The following is a 20,838-nucleotide window of genomic DNA, read 5'->3' as shown; positions in this document are numbered from 1 at the left end:
GCATAGCTATCATTAACTAGAATCCATCAAACTTAGAAGGAAAAGAACATGGTACTCTCTCACTACAGTAAGAGATCACAAGTCTTGACCTACAACAGTCTACTGTGCTGCGGAATTACTAGTCAAAGCAAGTTTCATATGTGCTTTCAGGACCCATCTCCTAAACATTTCTCAAAGGGCCCTATATATCACTTTTTTTTTTTATTTGTATATCAAGAGCGTAACACAAATACTCAGCTAAGAAGTGACACACAATTAAGTCAGCATAACATGTCCACAAAAGCTACAGACAAAATATTTTATTCCATGAATAAATTCCGCTCAGGCAGCAAAAAGACATTCAAGGCAGCATCACTGGCAAGGAAATTATTTGCTGAGTTGTGACCACGCATTCCTAGACAAATCCTATTTCCAAACACAGACACCTGTAATATCCCAATCCCTCTATCCAGAACTACTGCTCTTTCTCTACATAACTCCAGAGCTGTTACACTCTGTGAATAAGCACCCTCACAGGAAGGCAACAACAAAAATAGCAAATACACAGAAACTGTAGCGTAGCTGGTAAAGCAACTGTTTTGCAACCTTACAAGAAGACAGGTGAAGTCCTAAAGCAAAAACTTGATTATTCTGTTTATCAAACTGTTCTCGCATCACTTACATATGCTTTCTGTACAATCAGCAACTTTTCACAGAAGCTACACAAAACTTAAGGTTGGAATGGAACTCTGGGAGTCACTTAATTCCACCTTCTGCTAACTTCTGTACAGTTAATTTCAAAGTTTCATCACTCTACTCAAGTTCTGGAAATCATAAAGTCTGAGAGTTCAAAGCATCTATGGGCAAACTTACTAAGGCCCAATCAGAATATTCCTCACTGCATCTTCAGTCATTATCTCCTATCCTATCATTATGCTTCTCTGAAGCTCTGAAGACTGTGGCTCCTCCTTTCTGAGCTATGGTCCAGGAAGTTAACACGTGAATCAAAGCTCTCAAGAACTAGCAGTGATGCACATTCTGGACCTGGCTGCTTTTAACTGCTCATTTGCTGACTTGCTTAAAACACAGTGACTGCTCTTGGTTAAAGAAATACTACTAGTGTTGGCTATAAGAAACAATCACCTTTGTTCACAATGCTAAATTTTAATCACCGCTATGTCGCTGGCTCTTATCAAAAAGCCATTAAGATTCACCACTCAAATCATAGCCAAATACTGGCAAGCACACGCATGGCAAGCACAGTCATTCTCAAAATGAATGCATTTACAGCATGGTTCTCAAAGGAGAATGGAAAGAGCTGAATAACCCAAGCACACATAACCTGCAATGAGTGCAAACTCTACAAAAATCAAGACTGTTATCTTTGAAACACATTAACATATATTAATTCTTTGAGACAGCAACTCATTAACAGAAAAAAAAAGTGACTGAGTTTGAAAAGCCAGCATGAGGGATTTTTAACCGGAGCTTGAGAATAAGCTTTACTGTTTTGTAAGTAACACTCTGTAAGCCTATAGCAGATAATCTGCATGAAAGTTCTAGGCACTTTTTGTTTTATACACCCTGATAGATGTAAGGAGACTGCTTCCACCATCTTAAGAGGTACGTGCAACTTAGAAAAATAACATCTGCACAGCCAAAAAAGCCAGCTGTATAATAGAGTTCTAGATTAGTAACCACACAACATCCTGCACTGACAACGTTTTCACTTCTGTAAAACACTTTTCCAGTTAATTAGGATGCCTAGCAATGAAAACCTTTTACCTTGTGGAACTGATGACTCCCCCTTTGAAGATTTAGAGCTGCTAACTTGCACATTCAGAAGAGTATCACCTGGATAAGAGGTAGGAGACAGAGCTAGAGTACGTTGTTGCAAAGAGCAACAAATACCCTGAGAGTATTCATCATTGATATCTTAAGAAAACACAATTATCAGTACCTCAAAGTAAATGAAGCTATCTCCAGGGAACTCAAGAACAAAAATAATGCCCTATTTTTCATATTGTTGATTCTTATAGACGGATTAAACACTCAAAAGCAATTTAGGGCCCATACAGTGACTAACTGCACATTTCAAAGAATTCTAGCTATAGCTTTCCTAAGAATGAGGAGCAGAAATCTAAAACAGAAGATGTCATTTTTCCAGCCAAGGGCAGCTCTAAGTATTTCAGATGCATAAAGCTATTTCTAACTTTTATCTTACCATGAGAACATGAGACATAACTGATTCTTTTCATATTGACCTGGTACAGTGATACACAAGAACATATGCACAAGGGACTCTGCCTAGAGAGGTTACAGTAGTCACGTATTGCCAGAAATACAGACAGCTGGAGTTATTTGGAGTTATATATAAAAATAAAGAAAACTGGAGACAACTGATCCAGTTTTCAAAAAGCAAGCCACTTAGTCAACGGGCAACCAAACGTCAGTTAAGAAAAACCATTAAAGCATGCAAGTTTCAATATGTTACAAAGTACCAGACAGTAGCTAGGCTCAGTCTTCTTGTCACTTTGCTAGAACATCAAGTTTCAGCAAATCAAAGAGCCAAGTGCATCACAGGTTAAAAGTATGCCACAAAGCTAAACTGTGTCTGTATTCTTTTAGCTTCTTAAGCCACTTTTCAGCTACAGCCAAATACGAATTCCTATGCCTACACACTGTTAAAACCCATGCAACTTTCTGAAACAGCAGCAGCCACAGAAGCTAAAGCCTACATTTCCTTATTGAAACCTTAGCTGCTATAACTGACTACTGAACTTCAGCCAGATGCACCCCACCATCATGAATCACTTTAACGCAGGTACTAATAAACTAGAAATTGAAACAAAAGTCTACATGTTAAGCAGTGAATGATCTGGGTAGAGAACTCATAGGCATAATCTTGCCACGAGGAAGTAACGAATAATCTGATAAGTTGGTGCTGGCTGCAACAGTGCTGTGGGTGAGTTTGAAGTTTCCAGGAACATAAAGCTCAGAGTCAGTGGAGCACAAATACAGGAGCGGAGACATATGGCCTGCCTCTGCCATTTACCCAAAACGTCTTTCCCTGAGCTCTCCCACACGAGTGGCTCAAAAAATAGTATTTCTGCACAATGAAAACTAATCTTCACATGGCTTAAAATAATTTTCTCAAGAGTTACATCTCCAAATATACCAACTATACTTCCAAAACAGTCACTATTTAAGCATGCAAGTGTTTTCTACAATTTTTTTTTTTTAAGAGATCTTTATAAACTATCATACCTTTATTTTTTCTGAGACCAACTGGAAGCGATGGTGGGGGCATCAGTTGTTCAATGGATACAGCAGCTGTGTTTTCTGTCCCTTGGAGATTTGATTCTCCTGAGCCACCATCAGTCATCACCTTGTCTCGTTTACGCTGCTGACGCTTTTCTCTGTTACTGATTTTTGTTTCCCAGGTTCCTAAAATGTCCCCCAAAGTGAAAACATCACAAAGTTAGAGAGCAAAAATGATAGTTTTACCTCGTTTCATATCAAGCTGAAGTCTGAAAACAGGTTCAGTTTAAAAAAGAAAATCACAGATGTAGCAGTCAACTTCAGCATTAGTCTGAGAAAACAAATGAGCGGCCAAAGGTAAGTGTTGTTCTGGATGCAATGCAATAAATCTGTTTCACAAAGCAAACATGGATAAAATGGGCTATTATTTGCGACTACGCTCAGTTTCTGTAAGTTTAACAACTTCAACTGTTTTTCTTACAATTGAACTATTGTGCTCAATACCTTCATCGGCTTCCTTTCCATCTAGACGTGACACATCTGTAGCTGTTTTAGCATCACCCTTTGATTTCTTTTTCTTCTTTGACTAGGAAAAGAAAAAAAAAGCATAATCTTAATTACTTAGTGAACACTTCCTACAGCAATTTAGAATTTTCAAAAAAAAAAACCCAAACCCAAAAAACAGTCAAAAGAACAGGGGCAAATTTGAATAGATTTTCCTTAACAACTTTCTGTGCGGACAGTTGAAAGTGACAAGTGTACTAAACAATACTGATTCCTAGCCCTAAATTAAGATTGGTGAGGGACATGAAAGACTTGTGCAAACGTCAGGAACAAGCACTTATCCTGCAGAGTACAAATCCCAGGGGAAGAAGTTACGCCAATAGTGTTCTAATCACAGAGGAATATGAACTGTTCGGCAGACAGATCCCACTCTGACAAAATCTGAATACAGATCTACGTGAAGAATAAAAGAATGCCAGTGACATCTTTAAAAAAAAAAAAGTGCTAAGAGAATTCCATCACGGAAAGTGACTTCAAAACTGCAATTGTGATTACAGCCTGTACAATATATATACAACTTGTTTGCTTATATCAAGGTTTCTGCTGTCACTGCTTCTTGGCTATACAGGCAGAGGTACATGAATAGCAACAGAGATGACAACATTTGCCAGCAATTTTGGTGCAACAGGTAACAATACACAACGTTGAAAAGACAATTTTGAGAGGGAAAAAAAAGCTAAAAATGACACAAGTATCAGGAGGGAGTATAATATAGAAAAGCCCTGGAGTTTAATCTTTTGATAAGCTAAAATGATGACAAAATGATTTGCCTGCCTTCTCAGAAAGAAAATACAATGCCAAAAAGCTTTTCAATCTAGTGAAGAACTACCAGATTAATCTGAATGAAAAAAAAAATATAAGTCGTTAAAGAAAACAAGCTACCTACTCAAATTAAGGCCCAGCTTTCACTGATTCACATTTCTGGTACGACTATTTTAATAACAGTATTCCAAGTATACCAGTGTCTTTCTGGACATTCAGAGCAAGTCTAATGACTGGGCAATGGCTAACTGCCAGCTCTTCACTTGAGTTCAGACTACATGATTTGCAAGTCTTTGATATACTCTTTTTGAATCTCTCTCTCTCTCTAGGATTGGTAACAACTAAGTTAACACCACAGCTGCAGCAGATATCCTATGACTCCAAAAGGCTCTGCAATGTACATGCCTTTGAGTTAGCACATCCCAAAACAATCATATAGCTTCAACATAGGTACTGAAAGTAGCAGAGCTTGTTGGTGCAGCACCACAGCTAATAAAAATGCTACTGGTCGTATGGAGTGCTGTGCCAACACACCTGCAGCACTTATAAAAGTGACTAAAGCAGTGAACTCACTGCTTACTGCATAATAGGCATGCAAACAGAATTATCTCCCATATTTGCTCAGCAGACTACATTTACCCACATACTGGCTATTTAACTTCTGAAAAGTCTCCAAAAAGAGTAGAGCCAGTTTCAAAAGCAACCTGTGAAGAACTGGTTCCAAAAACATGAACAGCCCAGATTTTTGCCTGAGCACCTTCCAAGTAAAGAATTAAAAATGACAGCAGACAACATGAAAAATTATTATGATTTGCTTCTTTCAACTTAATTTGAAAGGAGAGGTTGGGGACTTCATTGTACGTTCATCTTCCATTCTGAGCTACATTGAAAATGGAAGTTGAGGTCTTAAAATCTCACGTCCACAAAGCCATCACTGCTCATCTGTCCTCTGACACTAAAGGAACACATTTGTGATGTCTTCTGATCTTTCAGACAGCTGTTTAAGATGACTGCTTCTCTAAGTTATAACTGCAGTTTCTTAACTAACTTGATTCTACAGAGATAGAAATTTCACACTTCTCATGAAAACTTTAATAGTTTTGAAAACAAGGACTGCTTTTTAAAAAGTCAATAACTTAAATATTGAAGAGATACTTGCTTGCTTAGCCTCAGTCCCTAGAACTGAATCTCTGAAGCTAGAGAACTATAATTAGGTACCATTTACTCATTACCTGCCAAAGGGAGTGGTGTAACAGTCACTATTATCCTGGTAACAAACTGACTGCCAAAGGTTAAAGACATTAAAGGTTCTTGAGCAGACGAGTCAATCACTTTGCAGAAACCCTATTCATTCAAAGTGTCAGCTTCTGCAACACAGAAAGCTGCCAGTGTTGGGTCTACCACCAGCCAAAGAGCACATGAGGAACTTGGCAGGCTGGCCAAAACTTAGGTCTGTAAAACAAATGCTCTCACCCCAGCCCCACAACTCACAAGAACAAACTATAGAAAAATAAGCCTTTCTTCTTCATCCCCAATGGACTGTTTATATCTAGTATTCAAGACAAGGCAGTTTTGTGTATTTGGAAACAGAACTGGCAATGAAGTTTTAAGATCTTATAGTCTCATCAGAAAATACTTTTGTTGATTCTTTTAAAGTTTCATATACTAAAAACTAAAAAAAAACCTCTATACCACGCAAGTCACTAAAATGGAAAAAAGGGAAGAAGCTATTCAGTGTCGAAACAATGAACTGTATGAAACAACCACAACTGAGACACTATCCAACGCTTCCCCTCCTCACAAAGCAGAACAAGAAGTGGCAACTGTTGTGAAAAAACATGCATGAAACTCACAAGGCTGAAACAGCTAAGAAATATAGAAACATAAATGAAGTGCTGTTTTTCACTAAAAGCAAATATTTAAGTACAGCAGTGATGAAAAAAATCATACTGTTCAGGTCACAGATTATATATATATTCACATCTATCTATGTACATGCGTGCACTGCTTAAATCTCAGCCATCAACTTATACCACCCACCTAAAGCCATACAAAGAAAGAACACCTACACAGGACCCCTAATGTTCTCCTTAGCAGGCATATAATGTTACAAATACAACAGATGCCCTGAGAGGCTTAACCAAATAATTAGATGTCTGTAAAATTACATGTAGCTTTAAGTGAGTATTTGGGGCTGTTCTTAACTGAAGGACAACAATCAATTCCTGAGGCAAATATGCTTTCCCAGGCTTTCTCGAAGTGCTACGAAAACGTAATCTGTTGAATGAGGATAAAAAAAAAAAATCTATGCACTGACTTCACAGAGCCACAGCTTCAATTTAACATTACAAAATTCACATTACTACGCTGACAATTTTACAGTAAGGCTCAAGTTGAGTATTTAAACACCTTACCTACTGGGAAACCCACTTAAGATAAAGTGAAAGTTAAGAATACAAATGTAGTTACTCCTTCAGGATCCCATTTTGTTCTGCCCTTGAAAAAAACCCACAAAGTCAATCTGATATGTGACTCATGGAGAAGAGAACAAAATGTGCAGCATGAAATTTTAAGGCAAAGCCATTTCACAGAGAAGCCTGTTTGCAGTGATGAAAGCCTTCAGAGCTCTATAACAATGGACATGATACAGTTAACTTGTAGGTACGGTTGTGCTTTAGCCAACACACTAACTGCAAAAAAAAAAAAGTCAAGCAACTTAATTAGAATTTGAGTGAGCTAAACTCATTACAATAATGAAATACTGTTTTCTGACTGCTTGAGCATAGTAATTTCTTTTTCCAGTACTCTTTAGTATAGTCAAAGCAAATGCATTTTTGAAGGAAATACTTCAATTCTATTAATTAATGCTCAAATACATCAGATGATTTGAATTATTTTACTTTGTCAAAATATGTGCATATATATTTTTTTTAAACGGTGAATTTTTAATCAGTCCTAAGGGAAACAGGGAAAACAAAGAAAACCAACAACCTTTACCAGATCAGAACAAAACTGACAGCCCAGTCTTCACTGCAGCACAAGCCAGGTTATATATTATGCACAGATTATGAACATATTATGTTCAGAAATCCATGCCAAAAGGAAAATTTCATGATCAACATTAGCAAAAGAATCAAAATAAAATTTTTGGTCAGAGGCCTATCATAAATCCACCAATGTTGCTTAGAAGAGAGAGCACTTATGATAAAGCTACAAGAGATTGGTCCTTAGTGCAAAAAAAAAAAAAAACCACAAACCCAAACATTTTGTATGGCTACCTTCTATATAAAGCTACAGACTATGCTTGGACAAAGATGTTCTAACACAGCTGTTCAATTTGCATAACAAAAAGCTCAAACCAGACTTCAAAGCCCTTATTTGTCACCAGAAATTAAGATCTCCAAACACTAATGGATACGTCTGACAAAAGAAATAAGCAAGCACATGGTCTCAATCCTTTCAATAGTGGTCCCTCAATTGTCGCGCCACTTAACAATACTATCATTACACTGTATCTCCACAGAAGCCAGCAATGATTAAACAAACTTAATTTCCGTAGGTTTAACATTTTCAAGTTGCTAACAACGTTATCAGCGTTTAGCATGGGGGTTTGTTTTGCTTGATGCAAACGTTCCATGATAAGGAACAATCTCAGAAGTTAAGAAAATACCCTTAGCTCTTTCCAACTCATTAGATTAGTGCTCTTCACAGTAAGAAACATGCTCCCTTGCTCCTATATAAGCAACAGGAATTCCAATCACAAACAGAGTTACGTGATATTGAAGTGATGTGCATTAAACTTCCACATTTTCATTTCAAATTCATAACTGACCTTTTCATTCTTCTTTTCTGCATCCAATGGCTGCTTTGTAGTTTCTTTACGGACAGGCTGTATTACTTCCTCCTCGGATACATCAAGGAAAGACCGGCCGTTAGGCTGCATAAACAAGAAGCGTGAATAATAAAACAATGGGAGAAAGCAGAAGCAGCAAAGCTCAACCCACACAATTACCAAAACGCAACTGTTTGTTGACTGAAAAATACCTGTGAGGTTTAGTAAAACACAGGGAATTTTGGATAAGGACTCAAAACCTTCACAGCAATTGCACATTTAACAAAGGTACGAATGAGAATGGAAACAAAGCAGAAGTTTCCTCATTTCATCTCTGTACTCACAGGAATTACTAGTCAAGATGCAAATTTCAAGAAGTTACTGGCTTTTAGAACACCTACACCTGCACGTGCCACAAATTAACTAATTAAATGAACATATTTAGCACTTCTTGGTGGTTCAGGAATGAGCTTGAATTTTCTAAATTACTCCTAGCTTGAAGAAATTTCTGCACTTTATTCTCCAAACCTGTGCATAACCCTCACTTCCTTCACAAGTTCAACTTCATAGAACAGAGATTAGCAGTTAAACACACGGCACGAACAAAGGCTATCCCCATTGTTCTGTTCAGACAGTCAGACTTGAGTAGTCATCATGTTAGCCTACCATTTGCCCCTCACATAGTAATAAAGTGAAGGAAATTGGCATGTATTACTTTCCAAAAGTTTCTATGATAACGAAGTTAAACTCTGCAAAGCCATTAGTCTGACCATCACCTTTGGCAGGAAAAGCAAACGCCTTAGCTTGCCCATTGCCTAAGCAGAAATACAATAATTTAAGTTAACGTTAACAGAAATCTAAGGGTGAAGTTACTGTTCTTGCAGAGACGAAAGAATCTAAAGTATTATCCTGCTAGACATTAACCTAATTGAGTGAAAAGCAATTATCAAAGGTATTAACTGACACCGTGTCTACACAAGCTTCTTGTTATTCATGATTTCTGCAGTGAGCTTTCACTCTAATTTAGGACAATAAGCATAAATAACTACTTCACAGTTGCTTCGCTGTCCGGGGCAAAAGCGTTTCCTGTGCAAAAGATCAATTTAAACGAAGCTTAAACTAATCCGTGTATTATTATTATTTTATTAAAAAAATGAGCTACCTTAACTCTGCATTACACCGCTCCTCAGTTTAACTGGAATTACGTCTTGCCATGTTATATTATGCTTACAGAGCACTCTTGGCATGACCTCACCAGTGCATATGATAGTATTGCTTACTGTAGTCAGCTAGCATGCCAGCTTGTTATTTTGTACCTATCAATAGAAACTGAAAGATCAGGTCACTCAGCTCCTCCTTTGCAATAACCGCCCTTAAATTAGACTTTTTATATCTAGCTTGAACAAGTCCCTCGGCATTCTGAAAATGAAGGACATTTTCTAGATCTGCATTTCAGAACCAGCCAGCAGTTCCCCTCACAAAGCCCCCAGGACAAAGCTCCACAGAGATACGAAGGAGTCGATATTCAGTCTTGGAAAATAACCTGTCGCCAATATCAGTTCTTGAACCTCTCTAATTTCCTCTAGATGCAATACAGTTATGCTGTTAGTGGAGGGATGTCTTTCAATCCATGGCAGTACCCACAATGTTTAAAACTGCAAGCTGAAGGAAGAATGTGAGTTATTCAATGGTGTGTACCTATAGAGCAGATCTGCCACATCTGCTCTCGGAATTGCATCAGAGATGTTAACAGCCTGCTAACTTCTTTTAATTCTACACAGGGCTTTGTTTCGCTTCTTCGGTATAACATATATACCTTCAGCATGAAAATCACTGTCTTTATCAACATTTCAATTGAAGTTTTAATGCTTACATTTCAAAACAAGCAGCCATTTCTCAGAAGAAATAAACTAATTCATACCCATTAAGAACCCTCCAGAAAAACTCACCCACATGACCGCTTAAAACACTGTCTGATCATCTGGTCACATGAACAGCAGCCATCAGAAATAAGTTTAAAAATCTGTACTCTCACGCATTTCTCCCTGAATATTTGTAATATTCGCCTTCTCGGTGGAAGCTTTCCACATTTTATTTCTGCCCACAGATGAATCATAGACTTTTAAGCAAAATCCATGTGACCATTTTTGGATATAACAGTAGCAGAAGCTTCTCCATAGTATTCAAGGGTGTTTCTTTTAAAAGGAAACAACAGCCCAAAAGACGAAGTTTAAAATTTCACACCAATATATATTCAACTTCCATCAACAAAATTAACTCATCCAAACTCTGCAATTTATTATATACCATCTCTTTTTGTCTAACCCAAGCAGCTACAGGGAAGATGTGAAATAATGTCAGAGCAGCAATAATGCTGTCTATAACAACATTCATTTCCAAACTAACTTCCGAACTTGCCTGCTGATCTTAGAACTCCACTGTTTAAATAAACCTTTCTCATCACATATTCCTATTCCCTTTAGAGGGTGTTAAGATAATCCAGAAGTAGAAAAAAAGTATTGCTGAGACTGAGTGCTAAAATGAAAGAATACTGTTCTTTCAACACAGTACAGTGCTATGGACACCTCTGTTCTATACTTAAGAAAGCAATAATGAAACTGCTATCATTTGAGTTTTACAGAGCCTTATTAGCCCAAGTCCTTAGTTACACATTACAGACCTATGCCTACCTACAGTATTTTTGGCCAATGAAAGAATCCATTTACCACTATTTTCTATAAGCTTTTTTTTAAGAAAAAACGAAGCAATTTTCTCTTGAAGCACTGGACAATCCTGCAGCCTTATTTCTCCTGCAATTTGACAGGCACAACACATGAGTATCAGTTGAAAGTATGAAAAAGTCTTTATGTGGCATATTTCTAAGAGCAATAAGTGTAGTCTGAGAAGTTCTTTCAAGGAGGCCAAATAGAAAGCTTTTCACAATGCCTGTACTGAAAGCATGCATTAGCATGCAGCCTTTACTGTGCAGGTACACGTCAACCTATAGGAAATAAATTGCTAGTTTGGTATTTTTCTGCGTGTGTAAAGAGATTTTTTTTTTTTAAACAAGCTATAGCAGAATACAGAAGAAGACTATTCTTAAGTTGCTGAGGCATTTTTCAGATTGTACAGATACCATGTAAGAACAGTTTCCACCTTTTTCTGCTGAAGGTTTAAGAAATGTTAATGAACACTAAACCATTCCAGCTTCATTTTACCTCAGTCTATCCACAGCAAGTAAATAAACAGAACTCCATCGCTGCTACAGCATCCAGTCAACTCAGCGCTACTCCACTAGATTTATTTTACTAAGAATATCACTGACATTGTACAGTACCCATAAAGGAGCTGAATAGAGCTAGATTCATGAAACAAGGCAGTGATACTCCTCCTCGGAAAGGGTAGAGCAAAGAACGTTTCTGATCCTGACTGATGAGAGTTGCACATCACTGTCATACAATGAGCTCGATAACTCTACATTAAAGTAACCCTACAGCTTTTAATTAGACATCTGGAGTGCGCTTTTTAATGCTGCAGACCAGTTGCTCTAAGCTTTCCATAATACCTGTAATGGAAATCTAGACTCTGGTATAGCAAGCCCTCTGGTAAATCTACTGATAATAGGCTTACTCTTTTTCCTCCACAGACCTCATTACCAGCGCCAGAATATACAAAAATACAGGATGAAAACCAACACGCAGCCTTTGGTAGGAATTTTTGTTCCATTTTTAAATTTACAAAGTTCTCTTGTAAGTTTCCCATTGTGAAATTAAGTCAGAAAACACCGCAACATGCAAACACCGGTCAGTCCCTATGAACTTACATTGGGTAACAAGCACGAGGCAGGCCTACTTAACTTCACCACTGATGGAAACTTATTTGCACTGCAGTTAATGATTTAGTTTGTGCATTTTCTTTTGTTGGGCAAGTTGTTTTTTTTCCCCCCAATCTTTGCACGGAAATAATGGTTACAGAGTACTACGAAAATAACTTTTAAAAATCTTGAGAATACAGAATGACAGATTCACAGCTAAAAAACACTTCTACTCTTTTTTGACTGTAAAGCTGTTTGCTCTTACATAGCCTTAACTGTCACTATTTTGAGCTTGAGAAAACCAAGCCTGAAACAACACAAGTATTTATATTCATGAAAAATGTCAGTTAAGTTTACATACAATTAATACAAAGCTTGCTTTCATGAAGCCAGCCCTATACAGCGGAGCACTGTCAAGTTAATAGTGTATTTCTTCATTGCCTTCTGTTGAGACATTTTTCAGCCTCTCCAATCATGACTTGCAAGAGATCACATTTTAACTCCAGTATAAAAACAAAATAAGCAAAATGTGAATTATTTATTTCTGCGATTAGCCTCTATTTCCAAGAGAGTAAAACAGATCTATTAAATCTTTTCACCTTTCAGGAGGGTGAAAAGCACTGCATCTTTAACATGTCTTCTCCAAAATGGAGACCTAGAAACATCTGAAAAATTCTGAATCACGGTGCTTCCTCCTCCTCTCGGTACTCTGTGTTTAACCTCCTGCAACTTGCACAAACAGCTCCAGCAAGTTTCAGTAGTTCACTGCTCAAAGACATCCTGGTGGTGCATGGAGATTTTTGTATTTTTCACAAGAAGCCAAAGCTATAATATCTTAAAAAACCTTCGCAAGCCTCAATATTACCACAGAATCAAACAAATTCCTTTTGTACCTCCTTTTTCTGGTCATAGGCAAACAATTCCAATTTTATAGCGCAAAATATAAGACATGGTTGTAATAGGCAGGGGACATCTGCTGCACTTTCATTCCTATAATCCATTTGGACATAAATAGGATTACAAACATACCAACAAAATAAAAGCTATTGAAACAATTCCTTCAAGTCCCTAAACTATGATTACCAGGAGCCTGAAAAGGACAGCTGATAGTTTCTGTATTCTATTAATTTTGTCATGAAAACACTGTCAAAGGCACAAAACTCCCACTACACATACTGAGAATTAAAAAAGGCAGGAATGATCTGTTTTTAAGGGGCTGCTCAGAGAGATTTCCTTATTAAAGGAGATGATCCTTACTGTAACAACTAAGTCAGGCATATTCCTACCGAGGGAAGCTCACCACCAGATCGACGTTAATGCGTTCTGTTGAAAAGACGCCACAGAACGCCCTAAAGTTTGAATCACTGCAGCATTTACGAGGCTCGTAAAGCCACTGTCTGTACCTGCCTACGCTGCACCTCCTGCCTTGAAATTAAACCAGAAGGAGGTCTCCACTACCAGTTCCTAACCCAGGAAGCCTTTGGGTTAATAACGATTAAGAAAAAAGAGAAATACAAGCGCTGCTTTCGTGTAATGCGTTGGACCATTAGAAAGCTTCGAGAAAGCAGCGATGCATTGCTCACTCACAACCAACACGTCACTCTCGCGCCTCGCTGCCGCTCCGGGCTTTCGAAGCGGCGCGGGGGCAGGGACCCCTCACGCAGGCGATGCCAGCCGGGCTCACGGCCCCCAGCCCCGCAGCCGCCCCTGCCCCAGCTCGCGGCCAGAAGCACCAGGGCGAACCGCTCCCCAGAGCCCGCAGCCGCTCACCCTCGCCGCTTTCTCCGGCAGCTTCTTTTTGTTCCGTTTCTTCTGCTCGTCGCCCTTCAGCAGCCCGGGCCCCGGCCCCGGCGCCCTGCCCTGGCCCCCGCCGGCCGTTAGGGCCGCCACCTCGTCGCCCTTCCTCTCGGCCGCGCTCCGCACCGCCTTCTTGCGGAGACCTCCGCCGCAGGCCGCGGCCAGGAGCAGCCCCAGCAGCGCTAGCCCCATCGCGGCCGGGAGCGCCAGGGCGAGCCAGGTGGGCAGGCCCTGGGGGTCGAGGCCCAGCTCCAGGCCCAGCTCGGCGCGCAGCAGGCCCAGGCCGCCCGACAGCACGTCCCGCACCCGGGCCGCCGTCTCCTCGGCCTGCTGGGCCGCCGCCTCCTGCCAGCCGCCCGTGGCCATCGCGGCCCCTCGCCCCGCGGAGGCCTCAAGCGGGCGCGCTGAGGAGGGAGAGCTCAGGCCGAGCGCATCGCGGCCCCGGGAGAGCCGCCCGGGGGAAACGCGCGGAGCCTACGCGGGACGCGGCCGCCTCTGCTCCGGAGGCGCCCGGTCTCCTCCTCTTCCTCCTCCCCGCCCTCCGGCCTGCAACAACGTCACCGCCCCGCCGGGCCCCTGCCGCAGCGCGCCGCCGCCATCCCCGCCCCTCAGCAGCCGCCCTCCTCCTCCTCCTCCTTCTCTGCCCGCCTTGCCCTGCCCGGGGCGGAGGCGTTGCGGGGCGGCGGGCGATTTCGACGTGGCAGCCAGCGGGAGGGCCGACCCAGCGCGGAGGGATCCGTGACCTTCCTGCCCAGCGAGCGGCGGGGCTGTTTCTATCCTCGTGAGCCGCCTTTAATTCCCTTCGACCACACCACCTCTCGGATGTCGGTACGCGGAACCCTGGTTTGCGTGTGCTCTCACCACTCCCTGTTCTTGGCCTGTAGATCTTACAGGGTTTTGTTCTTTACGACTTCAAACAGGGAAACCTTCATGGGCCTGCCAAGCCACAGGAGGCTCCGGGGTTTGTGCAACTCCCGAGGTTGAGTCACCAGCCCCGTGAGAGCCCCTCTGGCCCAGAGCTCCGCGCATCCCACACACTGTGTGCGCATTGGCACATGCCCAGTGGTGAATGGAGGGCACCGAAGCGGCCACCGTGCAACCTCAGCGCCATGGGACAGATGTGCTTCTTACTGTGCCTGCACTGGGGCCTTCCAGTAGGCCTTCTCTGGTGCAGAGAACGTTTTCAAAGATGTCACCAAAAAATAGATGTTGTTTTGAAATATTCCAGCAAAGTAAAATGACAACATAGATGTTCTCTAAGAGCCGTGTTTCCTAAGATCTCAACACCCACAACTGGCTTAATAGATGGAATTAAATGTTGAACTTTGTGTAAATATGGCTGAATGCATGGCAATGAGAAGTTTTTGTGTTGTAAGGAACTCCCCAAATTCATTTCCCCATGCACTTTAAAGGTGGGCTCTAAAAAGTGTGACTCCCAGTGCATGTCTTTTTTCAGAAATCTGGTCTCACAGCATCCTTGGTTCCTGCAGAGGCTGGAAACCTCCCCTACGAGGACAGGGTGAGAGAGCTGGCGCTCTTCAGCTTGAAAAAGAGAAGGCTCCAAGGAGACCTTATAGCAGCCTACCAGTACCTGAAGGGGGCCTACAGGAAAGCCGGGGAGGGACTTCTTATATGGGCAGGTAGTGACAGGACAAGGGGAAATGGCTTTAAACTGGAAGAGGGTAGATTTAGACTAGATATTAGGAAGAAATTCTTTACTGTGAGGGTGGTGAGACACTGGAACAGGTTGCCCAGCAAGGTTGTGGACGCCCCCTCCCTGGAAACATTCAAGGCCAGGCTGTTTGGGGCTTTGAGGAACCTGGTCTAGAGGGAGGTGTCCCTGCCTATAGCAGGGGGTTGGAACTAGATGATCTTAAAGGTCCCTTCCAACCCAAACCATTCTATGATTCTATGAAAATTATTACTTAGATAGACATTGATCTATATTGCAGGATTATGGATGTCAGCCCTAGGAGCTGGCACAGTTGGCTTCCTGAGGACTACAGCTTAGCCTTCTGCAGTGGGCGTTGCTGGAAACTAGTGGCGTGCCCCATCTTTTCTATTTGCTACTTTGCTTACAAATAGTGTTGGTCTCTTGAAGTCTGGTAGAAAAATATCCCTACCACAATGAAGATTTAACAGATATTTGAAATACAAATGTAGTAAAATTTGCTTAAACAGCAGAATGATAGATCATGCTGGTTTTGTATGCTGATAATTTAATTGTAAAGTCAGTATATTTTTTCATACACAAGTACTTACATAATTTTAAATTCCATAGTTTTTAGTAAAGCGCTCTTAAAGTGCTCTTAAGTTTAGGCTTTTTTATGATGTCACCTTTAAACTGGCAATCAAGTGCTACTTTTCTGAAGGAGTACAGTTTGGAATGAAAAGTATTGCTGAAAGGAGTGGTAGCAACTAACTATTTTGGTAATAGACCTTTATATCCTTCTAGAAGGTTAATTAAAAGCCACTATACTTCGTTTTCTATGCTTTTATGCTTCAGCATGGACTATGCGCTTGTTTTGGAAAGCATTAACTATCAAGGTACAGGCTGTTGCAGAACTCAGCCACCCTAAATTGCCAAATAAATTCCTATTCTGTAAGGAGTTTCTTTGTTTCTGATGCTTCCCTACATAACTAGAGGTGGCAGAACAGCAATCACGTTGAATTATAGAATTTTTAACTGAAGTTGGAAGAGACCCATAAGGAGCATTGACTCCGGCTTCTGGCTCCACACAGGACCATCCAAAAATCAGACGATCATTCAGTATGGATGTTTTTAAAAGCACGAGTTGTAGGACGTAGATTTAGTTCATTTTTACATTCTATAGGCAAGGAAACACTGCAAGAACCTTCAAAGTACAGGTGATTGAGTTTAAGGCCATCTGAAGTTTTTTAAATGTGGCCCCGTGGCACCATCGAGTGGCAGCACCGTGAATAGCAGTGCAGTCATAGGAAACCGATTGACGGAAAACAGGTAGTAGATTCCCCGCGAACATAACCTATTTCAGATTGCTTGAGATGATGAAATACAGTAATCTAAAGTTAACAATCTCTTTATTCTGAACTAATGTGATACATTAGCAAGTAGACGTGAAATTTGTAGCAGATTGAAATGTTTTGAAGAAAATTTTGGTGACATTAAAAGTGGCAGAAACTTACGTACTGCTCTGACTATATACATCAAAGAAAGAAAACTAAAGGAAACGTTCAATTTCATACTAATTTCCATACTAACAGCAGCTTAACATTAATCTTAGAATCTCTTAATGGATTTGACCGAAGCTACCCCAAGGAATCTTTCCGGCAGTGCTGATTATAAAACATTTCTCATATCATTCTTCAAAGAATCAGAGCAGAACATTGAGCAACGCGTTCCATTACAAGAGAGAATATAATGACAAAACCAGAAAGAATAAAGATAAAACTTAGTCTTTTTTTGTTGTTGTAATCTCTCTTCTGCCTGTAAATGTTCCTTGTTTTACCACAACTGTTATTAGACATCGCCTATGTAATGCCTTTCCATGGCTCTAAGCATAAAAGGAAAATGATTATAACAAAATTTAAACTAGCAGAAAAGTTTTATGGAGGAGTTCAAAGAAGATATGCAAAAAATATTTAAATCTCAGTACCTGATCTTTGATGTGGTATGTAGAAAAACTACTGCACCCTGTAGTGTACTGTGCCCAATTCACTGCAAATCCTAAGGATTTCTTTATCCTGAAGTAAGGAAAAGTTCTCCAGTCCAACAACCATTATCCTTGGCAACGTTAACAAATAACCATAAAAGGGTTGGGCAGTCTGCATACAGAATTCTGCCCAGAGAAATTACTCATCTGGGTCACAGCTGTGTGCCTTGGACTAAGGCTTGGCTCAGGCTGAAGATTAGGGTTAAGGTTAGGGTTAGGAACAGTAGAGTCATTACATCTAGATGTGTGCTTTGGATGGAGCTACAGAGGGTGGTCAAAAAGGGGTAGTCCACAGAAAGAATTATTCCCTGGGACCTTTTACATCTGGGCTGTGGTTGGGCATGCTGGGGAAGGCTCAGCTGATGACTAATGTCAGGGTTAGTGCTGGTGCTACAGAGTAAGGGATAGGCTGCAAAAATAATTCTTCTCTGAGATCTTTTTCATCTGGATGCTATCTTGGAGTTTGAAGCAAATGCTAAACATATCCTTTACATTCATACTAAGAGTTTTTAGGGGTCAGAGTCTAGAGCTGAAAAAGAGTTGCCATAGGAATTTTCTTCTGAGATCTTGATCATGTTGACTACAACTTGGAGTCTTTGGTCATCTCAGTTGATGTTGGGTGTTAGAGCTCAGGCTATAGTTAGGCTTTGAGAAGTTTCTCACATGGGTGATGGTTAGGGGCCTTGGGCTAAGTCTCAGTTCTTATTGTTAGGGTCCTGGTCATGTTTAGGTCTGGGAAAAGGGAGAACATCTAAAGCTCTGTTTGTAGTGGGATTGGAAAGGGCAAGGGACAGCAGGGATCAAAGGAATTGTTTTCTGAAGGCATAGTCCATGTCTGCGGTTTTTGGGCTCAGCTGACGCCTATGTTTGGGGTAAGAGTTAGAAGAGAAACAGAGACTTCCAGCAGTAATTGTCTGGCAGTGATCTACCAAGGTGAAGAGGAGGGTATCAGAAGTGTTCTCCTTTCAGATCTTTTTGACCTAAGCCATGGCTGGGATCTTATGCTGAGCCTTGGTTGACGTGAGGACATACTAATCTGGGCTATAGTCTCATTCAACATATAGATTAAGATTTAAGTTAAGGTTAGAGATACAAAGCTCTAGTTCGAATGGATTTCAAAAGAGACTGCAAAGGGATGAAGTGGTGTGCAGATAAAATTAATGCCTGAGACCAGGCTTCTCTGGGCAAAGCCTGGAGTTACTGTGCTGAGTTTCAGCCATAGCACGAGCTCAGGCTGAGAGAGTTTGTGTTTGGAAAGAGAGAAGGCAGGGAGTGAGGCAGAAAAAGGCCTGTCAAGGGGGGGGAATGGAAATAGAATTCTCACCTGAGGATATATTAGTTTGGGCCATAGCTGAGGTATTTCAGGCTGAGACTCCACCAGCAAGTAGGTTTAGGGTTGAGAGACGAAACACAGGGCTCAATTTGAAGAGAATCTTGAAAGCAGCTGTTGAAGGAAGGTGTAGGCTGTGAAAATATATAAAATAAAATGTAAAAAAATACTTGTGCCCTGAGGTTTTGTTCATCTGGGCTGTGATTGGGTGACCTGGTCTAAATCTTAGTGACCTCCTGTTCTCATAGTAGTGAATGATTTCGGTAAGTCTGGAGACAGTTTGAGTTCTCTTACTGCAGTGCCTCAAAAGGATTTCTTTCCCACCCAATGAAGTAGGCATTTCAGTTAAAGGATGAGTATTCCATACCCTGCTTTTACCTTGGAAATTCAATTCATTTATTTTTCCTATTGACATGTTCACCTTTCTGGGCTGACACAGAGTCTAACATCAAAAATTACTGCTAAGGAATACTGTCTTCTTCAAAGAATTTGTAAATTTTAGATTATTTTTCATGATAGCTCATGTTCTTCTGCATAACCATATCATGCAAATATAGAAACATTCTGACAAAAATTGTAACCTTAATTCCCTGTATGAGGTATAAGTCTCTTCTCATTAAACCTTTGACATAAATAGTGTGTAGCCATCAAAACTAAATTGTTGTTATGACTGATAGAGCTCATGAGTGTCTTGGGAGGTGAAAAACACTTTGGCAGACTGTTCGTTTCCAAATTTCTATCAGCATTAAGCACTGAGAAAAATAAATATGCAAAGACTTGCTACCCGGCTGTGAAAAAAAGTTCAAATTAACACAAAGCAAACATGGAATTATGGGCCTATTAACTTGTATCTGTGGTTATACAAAATTGTTTTCTGTATTTTTTCAAGTGAACATTACATATCCCTTGGTCTTCTAACATTTATCTTTGGAGAGTTTTCACAGCTTCATTTTGTAGGCAAGGCAGTTTTCCTAACAGAGCATTTCAATCAAGAAGTGGTTGCTGTTCGTACAGATGGAACTGAGTTGGCTTGAAATCATGTGCTTCATTTATTAGCAATGCAATTACAGAATCAAAGTGTGCAGGCTCATTTGTGCAATTACCCTGTTGCACTACAGTCTGCATTGCTGAGTCTCCAGTGCTGTCAGTAGCTGAGCCAGCCAGTAACAGAAGCAGCAGGGACATCAGCACTCAGACCTGCTCAACCTCTTTTAGTTGTTTCTCTGGATTCTACCCTAAATAATGGTGTTATAGGCATGGGCTGGTTTCTACAATTCTGACCGAGAATTAACTGGGAATATTCAAAAATACCAAATGTTATCAGGAAACTGCCTTTCAAGGAAATGACAGTCCCTAAGGGAAGTGTCTCAATTTTAGCTTAATGTGCTGTAGCTGGGGTTCCCATAGGAAACTGGATCTGCTCCTGAATCAGTGTCCTATATAGCAGGTTGCTGTGAAGCCTGAGCACCCTTGGCTATGGTCTAAGATTACCACAGAGAAAACCTGAGAAAGCAGCTGTATTCTTGGAAACCCAGAAAACACTTGTCTGAGCTAGAATGTCATGAGGTTTCAGTGCCTTTTCTAGTAGAGGGAAGCTGTGTAGTCCTTTGGGAGGAGGAAAAAAACAGTCAGTCATGAAGCTATGAATAATACATGGAGCATATGTGGATTCAATCTGCACCGTCAGTGCTAAGTCTGGCATTTCCCAACTTTTGGGTACTTGATTTGGCATTCTTAGCTATTCTTAATGTGAGAATTTCCATGCCAATTAGACTTTTTAGAAAATCAAATAGGAAAATAAAGTCTA

General features: G+C 40.6%; 1 protein-coding gene across 3 annotated transcripts in view; it reads right to left on the bottom strand.

Moving 5' to 3' along the window:
* MTDH (metadherin) overlaps positions 1-14,515 on the bottom strand; it is a 31,542-nt gene extending 17,027 nt beyond the window's left edge. For 2 of the 3 annotated variants that reach the window (XM_021386604.1, XM_021386607.1), the window contains exons 1-5: positions 13,983-14,515; positions 8,399-8,503; positions 3,745-3,826; positions 3,247-3,426; positions 1,765-1,833 (exon numbers count right to left, since the gene is read on the bottom strand). In XM_021386604.1, the coding sequence (XP_021242279.1) occupies positions 1,765-1,833; positions 3,247-3,426; positions 3,745-3,826; positions 8,399-8,503; positions 13,983-14,375 (829 nt within the window). In that variant the 5' untranslated portion in view covers positions 14,376-14,515. The remainder of the gene's footprint in view (positions 1-1,764; positions 1,834-3,246; positions 3,427-3,744; positions 3,827-8,398; positions 8,504-13,982) is intronic. The other variant, XM_021386605.1, reaches the window with a different exon arrangement.

This window comes from Numida meleagris, chromosome 2 (genome assembly GCF_002078875.1).
Source record: "Numida meleagris isolate 19003 breed g44 Domestic line chromosome 2, NumMel1.0, whole genome shotgun sequence".
Taxonomy (NCBI): Eukaryota; Metazoa; Chordata; class Aves; order Galliformes; family Numididae; genus Numida; species Numida meleagris.
This window is presented reverse-complemented; position numbering and strand designations above follow the sequence as displayed.